Source organism: Brachyhypopomus gauderio, chromosome 4 (assembly GCF_052324685.1).
Source record: "Brachyhypopomus gauderio isolate BG-103 chromosome 4, BGAUD_0.2, whole genome shotgun sequence".
NCBI lineage: Eukaryota > Metazoa > Chordata > Actinopteri > Gymnotiformes > Hypopomidae > Brachyhypopomus > Brachyhypopomus gauderio.
This window is the reverse complement of record NC_135214.1, coordinates 22,460,922-22,480,921: the sequence shown is the minus strand read 5'-3', so window position 1 is coordinate 22,480,921 and position 20,000 is coordinate 22,460,922. Positions and strand designations below refer to the sequence as shown.

Genomic DNA, 20,000 nt, shown 5'->3' with positions numbered 1-20,000 from the left:
AGTTACCATGGGAGCACCGTATGACTACAACTACACCGACACCTTGCCAAAACATTTTGGGGCTGTGCTAAATTCTGGCAGACGCCTCGATTCCACAAGCGTTGGACTACAGGGGACGAGCTCCCTGCCGTGGGCCTTGGCATAGTCCCCCCCCCCCCCCCCCCCGTGGGAAGCTCACGTTTGGACCCCGGGATGGCCGGTAGTGGCGGGCAGCTGGGGGGGTCCCGGTACGTCTCCAGGTGGTTGGGGATGTAGGCGGTGATCGGGGCGCCGGCAGATGAGTGCTCCTCGATCCATTCTGTGTAGAGAGAATGGGGGATGACGGGCTCGGTGACCTCTCGACCCTAAACCATCATGCTCACACTTTCTGAAGAAAACCATGATCGGGGCAAAGCAGCATAGCTGGTAGTTATGCGCATGCAGGCAGCAGCGTTAACACGTAGTGGTAATAAGGTGTTAAGAGAAACGAACCAGGCCTTTTTATTCTGGCATGTAGCAGGACTGATAACAGCAGGCTGCATACATGTGGTTGTTCAAGCAGTGATAATTCGGTCAGGGCGTTCCGATAAACACTTGAATAAAAGATAAAGACAAGTCTTTTTTTTCTTCGCGATCGGGGAGAGGCTGATACAGAAGAGGAATGAATGTTTGAGCATCTCAAGCATCAAATGACACCCCTCCCCTCCCCAAAGGGGGAGGATCGAGTCTGCCCTGTTGTGGCAGTCGTTGTTAAATTAGATTCAGCAAATTATCCAGGTGACTAAGCATCGTAAAATTCACTCAAAGCGTTGACGCGTGACGTCAGACGCCCGTTACTGTCCACGCCTCAATAAAGCCCGCCGGCTCTCATTAACATAAAACTTAAGAAAACTTTTCTTAGAATTTGCAAACGTGGACAGAAGTCGAATGAAAGCCGGACAGAGTGAGTTAGCACGTCTCAGCGGCTCGACGTGGCCGCCGCGTTAACCGTCAGCGACGTCAGCGGTTTCGAGCTAAGTGCTCCTGTAAGAATGACTCCGGCAGTGTTTACCCACAGCCCTGCGAGGGGGAGCGGGGGAGGGGCCACGGATGACAGGCGCACAGCAAGCGAGCGAGGGAGCGAGAGAGGGAGGGAGAGAGAGAGGGAGAGAGAGAGAAAAGCGGGACGAACCTCTGACGTAGCGCTCACCTTCTGGTGGCTGCTGGATATCGACCTGCTTCTTGCGTCTGGCTTCGAGGACTGGGTTCTCGTACTGCGTCTTCCTGTTAATGTGACTGAGAGACAGAGAGAGGGAGACACACGGACAGGGAGGGAAGACAGAGAGAGAGAGAAAGGGAGAGAAGAAGAGGATGAGGGGGAGAGAAAGGAGACAGAAAGAGGGAGAGAGAGAACGAGTGAGTGAGTTATTGTCTCTATGATGAATGTTTCAACTAGATTTCTGGTGATCTAACACACACTTGCAAGCCCCCACTGTACAATAAAACAGAACATACACACACACACACACACAGACACACACACACAGACACACACACACACACACACACACACACACACACACACACACACACACACACACACACACAGACACACACACACACACCTTGTTATCTATGTTGGGCCATGGAAAATTAAATTGGGAAAGGGAATCTGAACCCAGGCCCGTACGGGGCCGTTTTTAAGATGGAGACACACGAGAGGGGAGGTGGGTGAGGGGGGGTCACGATGGTGCGGTCACACTCACTCAACATAGTAGACACCGTACACTGGGTCATCTATCTTCTCCCAGCCTGGGGGCAGGTCTGAGGAGACAAGAACAGGAGAAGTGAAATTAACAGATTCAACTGGCATAAAATCATCATTCACGATTAACACGATTAACTAAAGACATTTTGGTAAACCATCTTGTTTTACAGGCTTTTTTGCATGTTTTGCTTGTGTTAGGGGTGAAAAAGTTTGTGCGTGTGTGATCGATGTTTAATGTAGTATAAAAAAATTTGAGGCACTAAATTAGGAGGGGCCTGGGGCAGACGATGACATACAGCCTGTCTGCTCCTACCTTATTAAACACACACACCCCTTCAACATCCTTTTACTTCAAGTATGAGTGTAGTTACACTGGTGTAGTTGCTCCACACAATCACACCTCGCACACAAAAGCAAACCCACTCACTCACTCACACACACTCACACACACACACACACACACACACCCTCAACATCCTTTTACTTCAAGTATGAGTGTAGTTACACTGGTGTAGTTGCTCCACACAATCACACCTCGCACACAAAAGCAAACCCACTCACTCACTCACACACACATACACACACACACACACACACACACACACACACACCCTCAACTTTTCTAACTGTGCTGGATTTCCTTGCAAAATCGCCAGCAGCCACAACCCCGACGACGGTGAGCAGGTTTCCGCCACGTGGTGGGAGGCGTTTACGCAGCTCATACTCACGAAGTGCTTCGCCATGACGCCCCCGTTCACCGAGCTCTCCCTATATCAGTCGACTTGGGAGTGTGTTGCGGACAGGACTCGCCATCAAAGCAGTTTTGAATTAGCGTGTAGTGTATGTGAGATCAACTGCGCCCCGCGTGGCTCAGGACACACAAGTGGGTGAGAGTTTTGCCAACACAATCACTAGCCCTCCAACTGCTGGAGCACGGGTTAAACTCCGCCCCCTGCTGGGGACTGCCGTCCACTCAGAGACGTGCGGCTGTGACATCATGAACATGTCACAATGCAAGGCAACGCAACGCAAAACACAACGCTCACAAAAATTCACGTACACAAACAGACCCTTTAGGTAATTGAAATTAAGCCATTATTACAAAATGTATGCTGTTTAATACTTGTGAAATGTGCTCTCAAGCATGTTTATACATATTTGTATCAGATCTACTATTGCGTATAGTTGAATCACATATCAAAGTGACACTGAGCAAGACTCTAAGAACCATCTGGTAAGACTGAGGCTGCTAGTGCATCCCAGAAAGGTATTTTATCCCAGCCTGATCCTGGTCCCCTATATTCAGCAAAAAGTCACTCGTTAGGATAATTACAGCAATACTGTTGCAGAGTGAAGAGTGAAGAGAAGGAAGGAATTCAGAGGAAGACCTACCAAGTTCACTGTCTGGTTCCTCAGTTTGTACCCCTTCTTCTCCAAGAGCAGGAAAGGAAAATGCATTTAGGAAAGCAAAAGAAGTGAAGAAAAAGACAAGAAGTTTATTGACTGAAAGCGGCAGAGTCTCGGTCACAGTCCTCAAGGAAATGATTTATTTTTAGAAGTTATTAGCATTTGCTCCGGTCACATTCGTTTCAACTGTTAATTTCAACATTGGCCACCAGGTGGCACTATTTCCGGTATTCTGACGTGTCGTCAGTTTAAAAGGGATTATTTCGTGCTAATGTCGGACCGCAGGCGTTTTCTCTCGCCCCAACATCGTGAAATCGCCCCGTACGTTTTTACAAGCTTGGAGCTCTCGAGTTATTTTCTCAGAGACCATAGAAATGATCAATAACACAAGAGTCTTAACTAAAACTCCTAACGGTGCACAGGAGTGCGGTGATCCTATCACCTCCACTGAGGATGCAAAGGAATCGAAACATTATTGCCATTTTTCTTTAAAATACATTTTTATGAAAACCTTTCCAGCCTACTGGACTTCCTCCGGTTCAATAAAGCATGACATCTTCCTTTTATTGTTTATTATCTCTTTTTTTCCTCAAGCCAAAAACTCACATTTTCCTCACATAAGTTTGTTTAGGACCAGTGTTAAGCAATTGAGGCTCAAGTGAGCCCTCTGCTGGTGGGAGCACGTATAAGCATGAGCTTAACGAATCCTTACAAGTAACACGTTTGGCTATAAAACAAGGAATATGAGAGCAAAAGAAACCATAACAGACATCAACATCAACCTAATGTTGACTGAATGTATCCTGAAGTCCATATACAAGTATAAAAATGTTCCACTAGCACAGAGATGATGGTTTCTGAGCAGGTAAAGGCACAACAGCTTGGAGTGTGATTTATATTCAGGTCTGGGGTCAGACCAGCCAGGGATCATCATCTTACCATCATCATCGCACTCCTCTATGGGCTTGGGCTGCTTGTCCTGACAGCGAGGGTCCATCCAGGAGGTCGTCTTCGTGTTGTGGCTAGAAGCCAACGGACAAACACGTGAGACGCTGAAACGGTTGGAATTTAAAACCCAGTGTAAGAATGACCAGGCTGTGAGGCAATCCAAAGGATGTCCCGCCCCCATTACAAACAAACAAACAAACAAGTAAACAAACACACCCTAACGGGAAAGGCGAAACTCAGCTGGCGGTTACACCGTGTAAGACACCCTCCTGAAAAATCCACTACATTTCACACGTTAATTATTAAGTGTAATATTTGACTTATTTTAATCTGCCTTGCCTGTGTACAACTGGGACCACGACAAATGTGTAAACGTTACCCATGTTTAGTTTACTGGCCATAAAGTGCTAATCCTCATTTAAAAACAAACGTAAACTCTGGACTGCAACATGCTAATCTGTGCAGCCTATGCTTCCCCAGAGTTGTTTATGTTGTTAAATGATATTTTATTGTGTTCTGTGCAAAAATGGACCAAAAAAAAGGGATGGAAGGGAAAGGATGACATGACGACAACCAAGAATGAAAGATATATATGATGATGTGGTGTGTGGGTGTATATGTGTACACACACACCATAAATATACCATAAACACCAACAGTAATAGTGATGAGGAGGAAAAATAAACTCCTCTCAGTCTAAAGCCGAGTATTTCATGAACACATGGTCACAAATCTCAGTGATCCGTAACGAAAGTAACAGAATCTCAGAAGGAACAAGATCTCATTCAGACGGGAGTCAAATGGCTGACGTGGTTTTTACTCTGCGCAACAGCTCTCTACGACCCCCCGAGTGTTGCATTGTGGGAGACGCGGTTCTTACTCTATGAAGTAGACCTCTCCGCTCTCGGTGTAGGCCATCTCCCAGTTGTCCGGCAGCGGGCCGAGCGGGTCGTCCTCCGGCGGGAGCTGGGGGTGGTGGGGGCTGGCCATGGTGGCCGCGGGAGACAGCGCCGCGTTGTTGAGGGCGCTGGGGGGGCCGCCGTCTCGCACCACGCCGTGGGGTTCCTGCCGGACGGAGTCTCCTACGCACGAGAGGAGGTGGAGACGTTAGGGGACGGGCGGGGAGGAGGGGACAGGTGAGAGGTCCTCCCTAAGGCCAGTGGAGCATGCAGGCAGCAGTGAAAGACGGCTATAGTCCTACATGTCCGCATGCACACACACACTCGGGCACACACACACACACACACACACACACACACACACACACACACACACACAGAAGCTAGACCTTCAACCCTTTCTCCTGTCCCACTGCCCATGATCCCCATTGAAACAAGGCTCAGTCCGGCAGGACTCAAGCAGTATGCTAGCCTTTTTGCTAATAATCACACACACACACACACACACACACACACACACACACACACACACACACACACACAATATTCCTTACAAGTTGCTTAAAAATGAAGGCCCTCTCCTGACACTGAATAAACAAATGAAAGCTTTGCACAGGGCCACAATACAAATAAATAAAGAAGCAAATCTCTGTGTGACTGAGGCCCCTGGTCTCACCACCTGTGATGTGATTATGCACACTCTCCCTTGTCACAGTCAGATGGACCTGCCCTGTGTCCACACCAATGCTCCCAAACACACACACACACACACACACACACACACACACACACACACACACACACACACACACACACACACAATTAGCCATGCATCGAACACCACTGTAGACAGAAATGGGCCTATACTGAATGTGAGATACAGCCTAACAGCATTAAAAGTGTCTACTGTTCATTCCTGCACCGTCAGGCAGAGGACGTTTGATGGGAGGACGTTTGTGTCTCCTCTTTACAGTGTGATGGACAGCACATAACAAGAACAGTGATTCAAAGGGCAAACGCTACACTTCTCATAAGGACTACTCATAATGAACTCTCTCCTTTACACACACACACACACACACACACACACACACACACACACACAAGCTGACTGAGGCCCCTGATCTTTACCTGTGATGTGATTATTCATACACACCCTTGTCACAGCCAGATGTCCACACCAAGCCTGTGATCACATTCACAATGCCCCGAAACACACACACACACACACACACACACACACACACACCTGTGAATGCGTTGTTCATGTCTGAGCTGAAGTCTGCATCTTCCATCTGCTCAAAGGGCACTACTGGGGCATGTTGCATGTCATTGTAGGACTTGGTGCGCTTGGGCGTGGAATTCTGGGAGCCAGAAAGGCCGTCTCGCAAAGCATCCTGGGTAATCACTGTCCCACAGGGGGGCTGGCTGGGAGGCTTGGGTGTCCCATAATAGTTACCTAGGCAACCAGAGAGGCAGGAAGCAGAGGAGAAAAAAAAAACATTAATGTTTGGTAGAGGAGGAGAAAAGAGAGTGAGAGAAAGATTTGTAAAAATCGTCCTGTGTTAGTATGCTGAGAGGGGGAAGAAAGGAAGAGAGTGGAAGAGTGTGGGATGGCTGCAGGACAGAGTGGCAGCACACACACACACACACACACACACACACACACTTTGTCTCTTTCTCTGGCTAGTACGCCCAAGCGTCACAAAGGCAGCACCTGCAGCGTACGTTATTTGTAAGTATTCAAATCATTTCTCCTCAAACGCGCTCTGCTCGAACGTCAGAGCAGCACTGCGCAGTCTCACCCCCACCGCACAACGCTTCTTACGACATCTCCACACACATGCACATCAGAGTTTGTTGCTGAGGACATATCTATATCCACACATGTCTGCAGCCGGAGAGGGGGGGCAGAGGGAGAGAGTGAAGGAGGAAGGGAGGGAGGGAGAGAGAAGGAGGGAGAGATTGAGAATGGAGACCGATGCCAGGGACACATAGAGTGCCAGACGGATTAAACCTGTGTGCCAGAGACAGTAGCCACCAGAACTGTGAGGACAGAATGCTTAATTCTGTGTGTGTGTGTGTGTGTTGTTCCTGGCTTCCTGTAGAGACGCAGGGTTAGACAACGACATCCCTGCACATCTCCTCTGTGTGTACGTGTGTTTGCCTGAAGTTCCCCCAACATCTCCTCCCTCTCCGGACAAGTCCGGGGCTCGGACGTACACACTTACCCTCGTAAGTTCCGATCTCCAAAAGAGTGCCACACTTCTCCAACTCCAGGAACTCCTGCACCGACAGGAAGTTGTAGTCCAGCCCCGGGACTTCGCCGTGTCGAGGGAGGCGGGTGGTACCTGCAGAATTAGAGGACGGGTCACGACCCAGAAGGATAACGGACAGTTAAAGACGTTCGTTACTTCGTTAATGCGAACACGGCCCCGTTAACGTTTCCTGCGCTAACTGCCAGCTTTCAATTCCCGTTAAACACGGTAGCGTTTCTGAACCAAGTAGCCCTCGGTACCGATACCGACGACCGGGGTCAAATATAAACACCTCAGGTCGGTCTCCACACATAACGTTAATTCTCCTCTAACCCAGGAAACCAGACACAGAGAAAAGGCAAAATACAAAAAATAATTTTCGGCACCACAGTTCAAACTTACGGCCACCCGGTAGAAGTGAATCGTCCGTTTGGTCTATGGACTCTATTGAGTTCGTTACACGGTTTTCCACAAACCACCAAAATGTCTTGACCGTCCTGAGTAAAACCCAGACTGAAGTACCGTCACCTGAACACCGTGTTAGGACACTGACCGGTCCGTGTCGGGGAGACGGGCCAAGGGTTCGTGTGCTCATGTGTGTCTTCCTAAGTGTTAACTTACACCTTCTTCATAATGAAAGACACAAATGACACAAATAATGCCACTATCCGCCATTTCCTTTTGTGTTTGTGTGTGTCGACACCCAGCAAGCGTCGCTCATTGTGTTTGAAACTGGATGTTAAAACTGCGCCATTCTTCTCCTCAGTCTTCACTTCCTTCTTAACGAGCCTGTTCCTTTGTCTTTCCACACGGGCCCTCTTGTTATTTATTCACATTCAGAGACGTGAGTCCGGTTCGGTCCGCAGTTTGTGTGTGTTTGCGTTTGTGCATAGTTGCATAACATGAAAAAACTCCACGTTCTTGAGTGTTGTCATATAGGTTAACAGGTTACGATCTATAGGCTACATCTTTTGATCAAATTGTGCTGTCTTACAGAAATCATTATGGCTAGCACTGTTACACAGGACCATGTAGGGTTCACCCATTTATCTCATCACCTTGCAAGGCGTATTGTGACTGCAGTATGTGGCACAATGATAACGCTGAGATTTTGTCATGAGAGTCCTTGCTTGGTGTGTTCTGTACAGAGCTGTTAGAATAGCTTCATTAAAATACAAATCTAAGGCATTAAAAAGTGCAAACCCTTCCAGACAGCTGTGGGCAGAGGCAGTGGTCCACATTTGTGTAGGTATTATCAGCAACGTTACCTTTTGTCTGTGACGTATTCCCTCAATGGCATTAAGTATCTTAGGCATGGATGTGAAACTACACTTCACCTGTCTCTCCAGCCTGGTTATTAGACCATCTTGGAGACGGCACTGAATCTTTAGCCTTAATTCTCGAAAATCTCATTTGTGACAGAAATTCAAATCAATGTGAAAACTGCGGTTCCAGTTAATGTGATCACGAAAAAAGTTATCCTGATAGCTTTTTTTTCCTGGCGAGAACGCTTACCACAGTCATATTTCAAAACTATGCTGTCATTCATTTCTGCCATACCAGAATCACCAGAACATTTGTACAGACGGCCAGGCCCAAAAACGCTCGGCAGATCCAGTGACTGCCAGACATTGAGCTGTTGCTATAGACAACCGCTGAGAAGAAGGGGGGAAAAAAACCCTTAATCTAACTTTCTAATCACACAGCAACAAACATGAAGTTCTTAAGACAGCAGCAAACATGAAGTGGTCCTTTTAAAGCTGAGACCGAACCCGTGGTTTGAGTTACTGGTGGGGCGGAAACGAGTTTGGTTTCTGAGGAATAACACTTGCGCAGGTTACTGAATCTGTCATAGTAGAGTTCAACTCACAGATGCTGAACTCCACAAACATCCCGACCCAAATGGGGGGAAGCGTGACAAGCCAACGTGGCCTTTGGGCCTGAGGGTCTTTGGGCCACACAGAACTCAGCGAGTGGGGGTGGGTGACTGGCATACCTCCTCCGAGGTCCAGCGAAACGGGTCGAACCCTACACCATCGATCACGGCCTCCCAGGCACCCCCTGGCAGCCGAGGGAGTGAAGGGGGGGTAAAGCTGATGGCCTGGCAACCCTTTTGGGATAGGCCAGCCATTAACATTCACCTAACACCCCCCCCCCCTCCCCAAACTGGCATTGTGCAAGGAATGTAAATGAACTCTCTCCCCTGAATGTTCATTGGTCACAGCCACATGTTGGGTGGGGTCATTGCCATGTTCTGTATCTGTGTAAACATGCCAGTTTAGTGTGGTGGTCTACCATGCTGGCAGTGAACGCGAGTGCCAGTTCGTTATTTACTGTTAACAGTTTGGCGGAGAGGGGGGCTGTGTGATGATGTTACCAGGCAACATGAAAAACAATCATGTAATGGGCATTTAAATCCCTCCCTAAAGTACACAGCGTATCTAATAAACACAGTTGCGCACACAGGAGCGAACAGCACGGCTCTGACACACTCCTCAATAATGATCACAAACGCATGATAATCAGAGAGGGCAAGCCGGCTGGCGGTGCGGTACGTTTAAGCGTGTCTGCTCTTACGTGTCTGCTGTGTGAGGCACTGCAGACGGGAGACGCTGTGATCCCGGCACTAGTAAACCAGGGGAGAGGAGCTACACCAACATCCCTCCATCAGAGCTGGTGTAGTTTTTCATTCAAAGAGCAGGTGCCTCACTCTCATCTGTCTTTGTATACACAACACAAGAACACACACACACACACACGCACACACACTCACGCACACACACGCACACACGCACACGCATGCAGGCACACACGCGCATGCATACAGTGCTGTCAATGTGAACTTGTGAACTTCATTACGAAATCATCTGCACCTAAGGGGAGGGCGTGTCTGTAATAAAAGCTGGGTGAAACATATCACACTCGCGAGTTTAGAGCAGACAGTGAAATGCTGTACGTATAAACCAGAGTCACAAAGATCGAGAGGCTAAAGCAGACTGGGATAAGACTGATTCAGGCCCCGGTGGTCTTGTGTTGTTTCAGCTAGCAGCCAGGTATAACCAGCTAAGTAAACAAGCTGTTGAACAGTATCATATTTCATAGGGAGATTAGCAAACCTGGCTAATATAACATGCACCTGCTCACACACCTGCTGAAACGACACTCCAATGGCCATTCTGTTCTTTCTAATTCTATAATAAACGCCGGTCCTAAGGTGAAGTGGCACTTTTCAGCAGTACTGTACCCGGCAGTAAAACTGTGACGCGTTACTACAAGGCTTATAAAGGAATCAATGTGCAATGTCAACTGTACGTGTAACGACTTGACACCATTCTCGTGTAAAATGGTGAAAGGAGTCAAGTTAAGAGAAGTTTATCTGCAGCTACGTTTAAATGCGCTAAATAAAGTAGGCGGAGAGTCTGAAGTAGTCGTAGCAGTCCGCACACGTCACGATAAGCAAGACGCTGCTAAAAACACCAGCAGCATTTTACTGCAGCCATCCTAAAGTTAGCCCACGAACGCACTCTGGCTAGTCTTACTTTAACATGAGCTTATTACATCTCCCAATATTTCCATTACCCGATTGTCTCTTAGAACAACGTAGGTCCTGATATTTGGAATGTCGGTGATTTGTACCCCCAAAGAAGCACGAGGGCAGATCAGGTCAACGAGAAGCGAACAGACTACGGTTGAAGAGAAGAGGAGTCACATATTGATGTCAGGGGCTTTGGTTGCTGTTAGTGTGTGAGGAATTCCCCCCTGGGTGCCCAGGCCAGTCCCGCACACACACACACGAGGGAGTCAGATGATGCCTTCGCATGAATTCCCAGGAAGAAAGGGAGACAATAAGAGCCAACCGCATACAACAATGAAACGAGTACATTCACATTTCAGCAACACATGATGAGGCAGGGTAAGATGGTGGTGTTTAAAATGGCAGGACGAAGACCTGTTGTAGTCATAGAATAACTGTTCACATCGAGTTGTTATGATCATAGTACAGTGTTATAGTCTATGCTGCAAAAAAGGACTGAAATCAAAGATTGCAAGAACACACACTATAAATAGCAGAGTTTGAGAATTTGGGAAACCCTGGAGTAACCTACATTTCCACCTACATAACAATTCTGGGAAACAATTTTCACCCTGTAACAAACTTCGATGTGACTTAAAAGATAACTTAAAAAGATAAAACTGGATTTTGAGTCATTGCAGGTCTCCTAAACTGTAGTAAAGCCTACTGTCTATCAAAAATCTGGCTCAATTGCAATAAAACGTCTTCCAGATAACAAAACACTGATTAGGGGCGACACCGAGCACCATCTCTGATGTTATCCGACACTGAGAAACAACACAGGCTCCTTCAACCTCAAGATAATTCTCTGTGACTTCAATCACCCACTCAGTGACCGCACGAAGTTCATGCAACGCAACACCGTTTGGTGGGAGCTGGTGACGGTGCGGACTCCAGAGCTTCAGGACACCAACATCATGCTCCACCTCAGAACATCTGCTCCACAAGCACCTCCCCACCGACCCCCACTGCAGGCCAGAAGATGAATGCTCTAATGGTTCAGAGTGAAGGCTGTTGCATTCTGAGGCTTCATGCTAGAATGATTTATGCTTTTTTAGTTTTATTTTATATTCAGCAACCAAAAAAAAGAGAGACAGAGAGGAAGAGAGAGAGAGACATACTTTGTTTTTCTTCTAAAATGAAGCTGGCTAAATATTTGATCAGTATGACCCACTCTGTGTGTGTGTGTGTGTGTGTGTGTGTGTGCGTGCAGCACTATGGCATTGTGTTCCGGTGCTCTGTGTCTCTGTGTTCAGAACTGCAGGCGGCAAAAGGGATGAACTACCCATGAATCACTGCTACTTTTATGCAAATTCCATCTCCTGCGGGATCTTGGGCCTGGACGGCTCTCGGCGGGGCATCAAGACATCGCCGCCATTCTGAGGCCACGATGAGCAGAGCTCTGGCGTTGGCTGGCAGTACGACACACACACACACACAGGCAGTATGACACACACATGCACAGGCAGTACGACACACACACGCTCACCGGCAGAAAGACCACACGTCAGCCCTGCAACTGACATCATAGCCCATCATAAGCATAAAAAAATTCTGCACGCGGCAATCACACCCACACACACACACACACACACACACACACACACAAGTCACTTTTTCCGAGCATGATTTGGAATGAGGTGGGGTAGAGGGTGTCAACCAAAACATCACCACCATGCCCCTGCAATGAAGCCCACCATTCAGGAACCCCTGACTCCACCCAGCACCAAGAGGGGGGGGGGGTGTTCTGGTGTGCTGTGCACTGCAGATGTCACATGAAGGCGCTGGGCTGGATGAGGACAGATGGCTTCTGCCCAACACAAAGCACCTTGCAGCCTGAGAAATCAGCTGATCCTACGTTTATGTTGTGTTTATTAGCGCACACAGTTCTCTGGATTCAAAACAAAGAGAAAATGGATGTGATTTATACAGGACATGCCCAGTCTAAGTGGGCGGAGCTATAATCAATGATTCAGTGAATGTAAAAATGTGCCGTACGCATGCATGTGCGCACATACACACGCACGCACACACACACGCACGCACATGCACACACACTCACACACATACGCACACACACACACACACGCGCACACACACACACACGCACACACATACGCACACACACACACACTCCTGCAATCGTAAGGCATGAGCATTCATCAGTTTTATGGCTGCAGCGCTTAGATCCCCCACCTCCATTTCTCCCTGTTTTCTCTCTCTCCCTCTCTCTCTCTCTCTCTCTCTCTCTCTCTCTCTCTCTCTCTCTCTCCCTCTCTCTCTCTCTCTCCCTCTCTCTCTCTCTCTCCCTCTCTCTCTCTCTCTCTCTCTCTCCCGCTAACACTGCATACACACTCACACACAATGCACACAAACAATAAGTACAGTGTGCATAGCCCTAAGCAATAAAAGCTCATTTTCACTATTACCTGTTTTTTGTCTATTTTATGTATGACTGCTTTTTTGCAATCACATCACAAATGCTATTACATAGAAAGAGGTCAGGAAGTGTATGAATTAGAAACAGCAGGTGTTCCAGGGATGAAAATCACCTATAAACTCTGCTGAAATCTGCAAATCTTGGGCATATGAATACCGAGTTTACTAAGAGAATGTGGTTAAATCTATCCTACATTTAGTGTTGACTTCACAGCACCTTGTAGCAAATTAATACTTTATCAGGTCTTTGCATTAACATCATTATTAACATATCAAAGATTTGTTTCATACACAGTAAAGAGGTGAAATGGGGATCAAATTAAGCATCGCAGTTTGGAAATATAGTGCTGTGGGCACATTGCGTTGGGAGTATCATAATGTAGCGGTTTTAGAATTGAATACAATACAGTGAAAACGGTACAACCCAACAGGTGACAAAATACATCACAAGTTGGGTGTATTCTTCCATGTTTTCTCAAGAGAAACCACTGTGAGCCACACACATAATTTGTCTTTAAATTTGTTCTGGTGTCTTGATTTTAGGAAAATCCAAAGTAACAAAAACAAACCACCACACGATCTGCAGTCCAGACTACTAGCAGTTACGTCTTCACACGTGCTCACACACACACACACACACACACACACACACACACACACACACACACACACACACACACACACACACACACTCAAACACACACACACACACTCAAACGCACACACACACACACGGTGAGGAGAGAGGAGGTGATATCTGATACCCTCTCGTCTGCCTGCTGTCAGGGGCTGTGTGAGGTTGCCCAGCCCAAGCCAAACAGCTGTTGCTCGTAACCTCCCAGTGCTGGTGGGGGGGGGCAGCTTACAACCTCCACATGCTTCACAACTCCTGGGTGTTACACAGCCACTTAGGCTCTTATCAGCCGTTGTGGTTTTACTGTGCATTTTAAGCTGTGTGTGTGTGTTGTGTGTTTTGGGGGTGTAAGAAGTCATGGCATAACAGAGAGACCTTTACAGATAGGTAGTATTGTACAAACACACACACACACACACACATACATACACAACCTGTCTGTGTCTTTTTGCTTCTATAGTCATGGTGAACATTACGTCATCACATTCAGAAACTTTCTAGGACAAACGTGCAGCAAAGGAGAAGTTACAGCAAGGTGGACGTGATGTAGTCAACAGAGGGTGAGAGAGAGAGAGGGGGGAGAGAGAGGGAGAGAGAAAGGGGGGGAGAGGGTGAGAGGGAGAGGGAGAGAGAGAGGGAGAGAGAGAGAGGGGGAGAGGGTGAGAGGGAGAGGGAGAGAGAGAGGGAGAGAGAGAGAGGGGGTAGAGAGAGAAGGGGGGGAGTGGGGGGAGAGAGAGAGAGAGAGTGGAAGAGTGAGAAAAAGAGGGAGAAAGAACGGAGAGATAAAGAGAGGGAAAGAAAAAGAAGAATAGCAAGGAAAAGAGCTTTCACTAAGATGCTGAAAAATATTCACACAGGGAGAGGAGGACTCCAGAGTCTGGAAACCAATTACTGAACACACACACACACACACACACACACACACACACACACACACACACACACACACACACACACACACACACACACACCCGTTCACTAGGGTTGTCTACTCAAAAGCTCACCTCTGCATGTCCTATGTGAAGCATAAACCACACACACACACACACGTCAATTATCTACACAGTATAAAATGAAAAGCAAATTATTGCCAAAAATAAATCTACCATCAAGCTACACAGATACGAAGAGGTGATCCCAAGAGATATGATCACATAGAGCATAAATACTACGGTCATGATCAAATCCATACACCCCTCCACCAACCCCAGCCACCACTATTTAGGTAGTAACACAACCACCTGCCCTACCTGCCCACCTGACCTACAGTCTATTGGGTGGATGAGTTTGGGCGGTGCTTTGGTGAAGTTGCACCTGTTCCACACTCACCAGCTTTAGCCCAAGGCTGCTCAGACTGTGAATCCTGTGCTGACACGCTAGCAGCCCAGTGGAGAGGAACGAGTGCGTCAGGTCCAGTAGTCAGTCCATTAGGAATGGACGATATGATAAAAGCAAAGTATCGTGATACACATCATGCAATTCAGGCTGAGCAATGTATCGTTTGTTAATCGATATCGCAATAACGCCGCTCAATGCTGAGATCACTCTAACACATCATCTCCTGTTTTGAGCTGGGAGCATGTTAATCGGTCTCAGACAGCACACGTGAGTGCTCTCTGGGTGTTGTGATGATTCATTATAGTAAGTGTAAATAATTATGCTAAAAATAATACAAGTCAGTCTTTATTCATATAAATCATCAATCAAAATTTATATAGCAATTTTTACAACAGTTGTCACAAAGCAACTTTACAAGTGTCCGAGTCCAAGCCCCCAGTGAGCAAGCCAAGGGCGACAGTGGCAATGAAAAGGATCTAAGAGCATGAGGAAGAAACCTTGAGAGAAACCAGGACTCAGGGGGGGAACCCATCCTCCTCTGACCGACGCCGCTCACCATGACAACAATTGGACATATACATAAACTAAGACGTTATGTGTCTTTATGTAATTCTTATTCAGTCCTAGACTTCTTGATGGTCACTAATAGTAATCCAGGGCCGTGAAGATACAGCCGTAACGGGAGAATTCGGAATGCTGAGAGGGGTCAGGGCAGTGGGTTGATGCTTCACATCCAAAGGTGGCCACTGTGTTCATTTTTTTGTAATATGTAGTAATATAACTGCAGTATTGCATTTTTCTCTATTATGGAGAGCTATGGTAGTTCCATTTTCTGAGGTTGGCTAATAAACCTGAAACCACAGCACTCTCGATTTTATTAAAGACTTATGAATACAATAATAATATTACATTGAGTAAAAATAAACAATTTGAGAAAGAACCAGAAGAAAAATCCAACATGATAAATAATTTAATCCAACATCCAATCACCTATTAGCTCTGTGTGATACCCCAGTACGTTTCCCAGTCTTCTAAACAAACATGAAGTTGTTTAGTATTTGATGAAGTATTAACGACAACCATGATATCTTCTGAAAAGCATTTCAGAACACAATGTATCGTAAAATCAATATCAGCCACCCCCATTGGTCAAAGCTGGAGTCTGACAGAGAAACATGCAGATCTGTGGGGCAGACTGCATTCCTGTAGAGGAGACCATTTCACTATTTTGCAGACTGCTTTGCCTCTGATGCAGACCTCTTTACTGTGATCCAGACCTCTTTACTATAATGCAGACCTCTTTACTGTGATGCAGACCTCTTTACTATGACACAGACCTCTTTACTGAGATCCAGACCTCTTTACTATGATTCAGACCTCTTTACTATGACGCAGACCTCTTTGCTATGACACAGACCTCTTTACTGAGATCCAAACCTCTTTACTATGAAGTAGACCTCTTTACTGTGATGCAGACCTCTTTACTATGACACAGAGCTCTTTACTGTGATGCAGACCTCTTTACTGAGATCCAGACCTCTTTACTATGACACAGACTTCTTTACTGTGATCCAGACCTCTTTACTATGACACAGACCTCTTTAATGTGATTCAGACCTCTTTACTGTGATCCAGACCTCTTTACTGTGACAGACCTCTTTACTGTGATGCAGACCTCTTTACTATGACACAGACCTCTTTACTATGATTCAGACCTCTTTACTATGACGCAGACCTCTTTGCTATGACACAGACCTCTTTACTGAGATCCAAACCTCTTTACTATGAAGTAGACCTCTTTACTGTGATGCAGACCTCTTTACTATGACACAGAGCTCTTTACTGTGATGCAGACCTCTTTACTGAGATCCAGACCTCTTTACTATGACACAGACTTCTTTACTGTGATCCAGACCTCTTTACTATGACACAGACCTCTTTAATGTGATTCAGACCTCTTTACTGTGATCCAGACCTCTTTACTATGACAGACCTCTTTAATGTGATCCAGACCTCTTTACTGTGATGCAGATCTCTTTGCTGTGATCCAGACCTCTTTACTGTGATCCAGACCTCTTTACTGTGATCCAGACCTCTTTGCTGTGATCCAGACCTCTTTACTATGACAGACCTCTTTAATGTGATCCAGACCTTTACTGTGATGCAGACCTCTTTACTGTGACACAGACCTCTTTACTGTGACGCAGACCTCTTTACTCTGATGCAGACATCTTTACTATGAGGCAGACCTCTTTACTGTGATGCAGACCTCTTTACTGTGATGCAGACCTCTTTACTGTGACGCAGACCTCTTTACTGTGATGCACACTGCTTTGCTGTGATGAACACCACTCCCACTAAAACACAATGAAAGGTTGCGTCCTGATCCTGCAGTACATTATAGGTCAGAGTTAGCCAAACTGGGGTTGGATGAGCTGGAGGCTGAGATGAAGGTCTGAATCATTCATCCCTCCTCCCCTTTGTTGTGATGAAATAAAGCACTTGGCAGGACTCACAGACACACAACTCAGAACAGATGAACACATAAATGTTTCAGTTTTCTTAGAGAGCCCTCTAACTGATGAGGACACTGATAAGGACTCACCGTCTCTCCTGTTCTCTCTGTTCTTCCTTCCTTCTCTTTTTCTTTCTCTTTTCCAATCACTCTGTCTCCCTCTTTCTCCCCATGTCTCTCACCCCCCCCCCCCTTTTCTCAGGACGTATTCAGTAGAACACTCTCCAGCTGAGCTCGAAGGCGGCTGGACAGAGATCAACGAGAGGCCAGATCAACACGCACATGCACACACACACACACACACACACACAGGCACACACACACAGGCGCAAACACACAGGCACACGCACAGATTCACACGCACAGATTCACACGCACACACAGGCGCACACATACACACACACACACGCACGCACGCACACACACACAGGCGCACACACACACGCACGCACACACACACACGCGCACACACACACACACGCGCACACACACACACGCGCACACACACAGGCGCACACACACAGGCGCACACACACATTCACAGGCACACACACACAGGCACACACACACAGGCACGCACACACACACACACACTCTCACACACACACACACACACACTCTCACACACACACACACACACACACACACACACACACCCTCAATGGAGCTGTTCACAACAGGCCTTTTCTTTTAACCAGTGCCACCACATTCACAGCTGAGTCTTTGCTTTCTTTTCCAGTCCCCCCTCCTTCTATCTCTCACTCTGTCTCTATGTCTCTCTCTCTCACTCTCTCTCTCTCTCTCTCTCTCTCTCTCTCTCTCTCTCTCTCTCCATTTTCTGTGGAGTGCTGGTAAGGAAAGTTGGGGGTGGAGCATAAACATGGAGAAGAGCCACAAACAAGGAGAAAAAGAGCAGGAGAAGAACAGAAGAACAGGAGAAGAACAGAAGAACAGGAGAACAGGAGAAGAACATGAGAAGAACAGGAGAAGAACCGAAGAACAGGAGGAGAACAGGAGAAGAACAGGAGAACAGAAGAACAGGAGAAGAACATAAGAAGAACAGGAGAAGAACATAAGAAGAACAGGAGAAGAACATGAGAAGAACAGGAGAAGAACATGAGAAGAACATGAGAAGAACATGAGAAGAACAGGAGAACAGGAGAAGAACATGAGAACAGGAGAAGAACATGAGAACAGGAGAACAGAAGAACAGGAGAAGAACAGGAGAAGAACAGAAGAACAGGAGAAGAAGAGGAGAAGAACAGGAGAACAGGAGAAGAACAGAAGAACAGGAGGAGAACAGGAGAAGAACAGGAGAACAGAAGAACAGGAGGAGAACAGAAGAACAGGAGAAGAAGAGGAGAAGAAGAGGAGAAAAACAGGAGAACAGGAGAAGAAGAGGAGAAGAAGAGAAGAACAGAAGAACAGGAGAATAAGAGGAGAAGAACAGAAGAACAGGAGAAGGCTGCCGTCTCCTTGGGAGCAGAGGCCAGGTCACAGCTCTCTGCCTCTCCTGGATATTCACTCTCTCTCTCTGCCTGATGAAGAGAGAGGTGGCGTGGTTAGTTTGTTACGACACTTCTAATGAACGCAAGAGTAGACACGAGAGAAAGTCAGAGAAGGAAGGATGGAGGGAGAAAGAGATGGGGGGATGGTTTTGATGGCATGAAGCTCCACAGAGGCCAGTGCTCTCTCTCCCTCTTTTTTCTTCCTCTCTCTCCCTTACATGTGCATTTTCTATATCTCCCTCTCTTATAGGTACACACACACACACACCTTAGTTCAGTGATGCTTTTTGTCACCCTACCCCCCCCATCTGTGTTTATATACAGATATTTGTGTGTTTGTGTGTACAGATATTTGTGTGTGTTTGTGTGTACAGATATTTGTGTATGTTTGTGTGTACAGATATTTGTGTATGTTTGTGTGTACAGATATTTGTGTGTGTTTGTGTGTACAGATATTTGTGTGTGTTTGTGTGTATAGATATTTGTGTGTGTTTGTGTGTGCCTCAATCAATGTGACCCACATAATGGAGTAGCGAGTTTCTCACTCTTACGCCCTCTCATCAATATAATTGATCGCCTGATAATCAATACTGCAGCAGGATATATTGCAGGAGGGCTTCCTTAACAGACCTTAGACTACTGCTCAGGCCAGTCCCAGCCCCACAGAACCTGAATCTAATCCCACCTCCACTGAACCCATATTTAATCCCAGCCTCATGGAACCCATGTCTAATTCTGGTCCCAGAGAACCCAA

The 20,000-nt window shown here is 46.8% G+C and overlaps 1 protein-coding gene across 14 annotated transcripts in view; it reads right to left on the bottom strand.

Annotated features, from left to right (window-relative positions):
- LOC143512574 (membrane-associated guanylate kinase, WW and PDZ domain-containing protein 1-like) overlaps positions 1-20,000 on the bottom strand; it is a 106,655-nt gene that overhangs the window by 36,976 nt on the left and 49,679 nt on the right. For 5 of the 14 annotated variants that reach the window (XM_077003070.1, XM_077003067.1, XM_077003062.1 and 2 more), the window contains 8 exons: positions 7,212-7,331; positions 6,230-6,439; positions 4,962-5,163; positions 4,075-4,155; positions 3,119-3,168; positions 1,725-1,782; positions 1,151-1,254; positions 179-298 (listed from right to left, as the gene is read on the bottom strand). In XM_077003070.1, the coding sequence (XP_076859185.1) occupies positions 179-298; positions 1,151-1,254; positions 1,725-1,782; positions 3,119-3,168; positions 4,075-4,155; positions 4,962-5,163; positions 6,230-6,439; positions 7,212-7,331 (945 nt within the window). Of the gene's footprint in view, positions 1-178; positions 299-1,150; positions 1,255-1,724; positions 1,783-3,118; positions 3,169-4,072; positions 4,156-4,961; positions 5,164-6,229; positions 6,440-7,211; positions 7,332-7,640; positions 7,934-20,000 lie in introns of those variants that run through there. The other 9 variants (XM_077003072.1, XM_077003073.1, XM_077003064.1 and 6 more) reach the window with 6 other exon arrangements.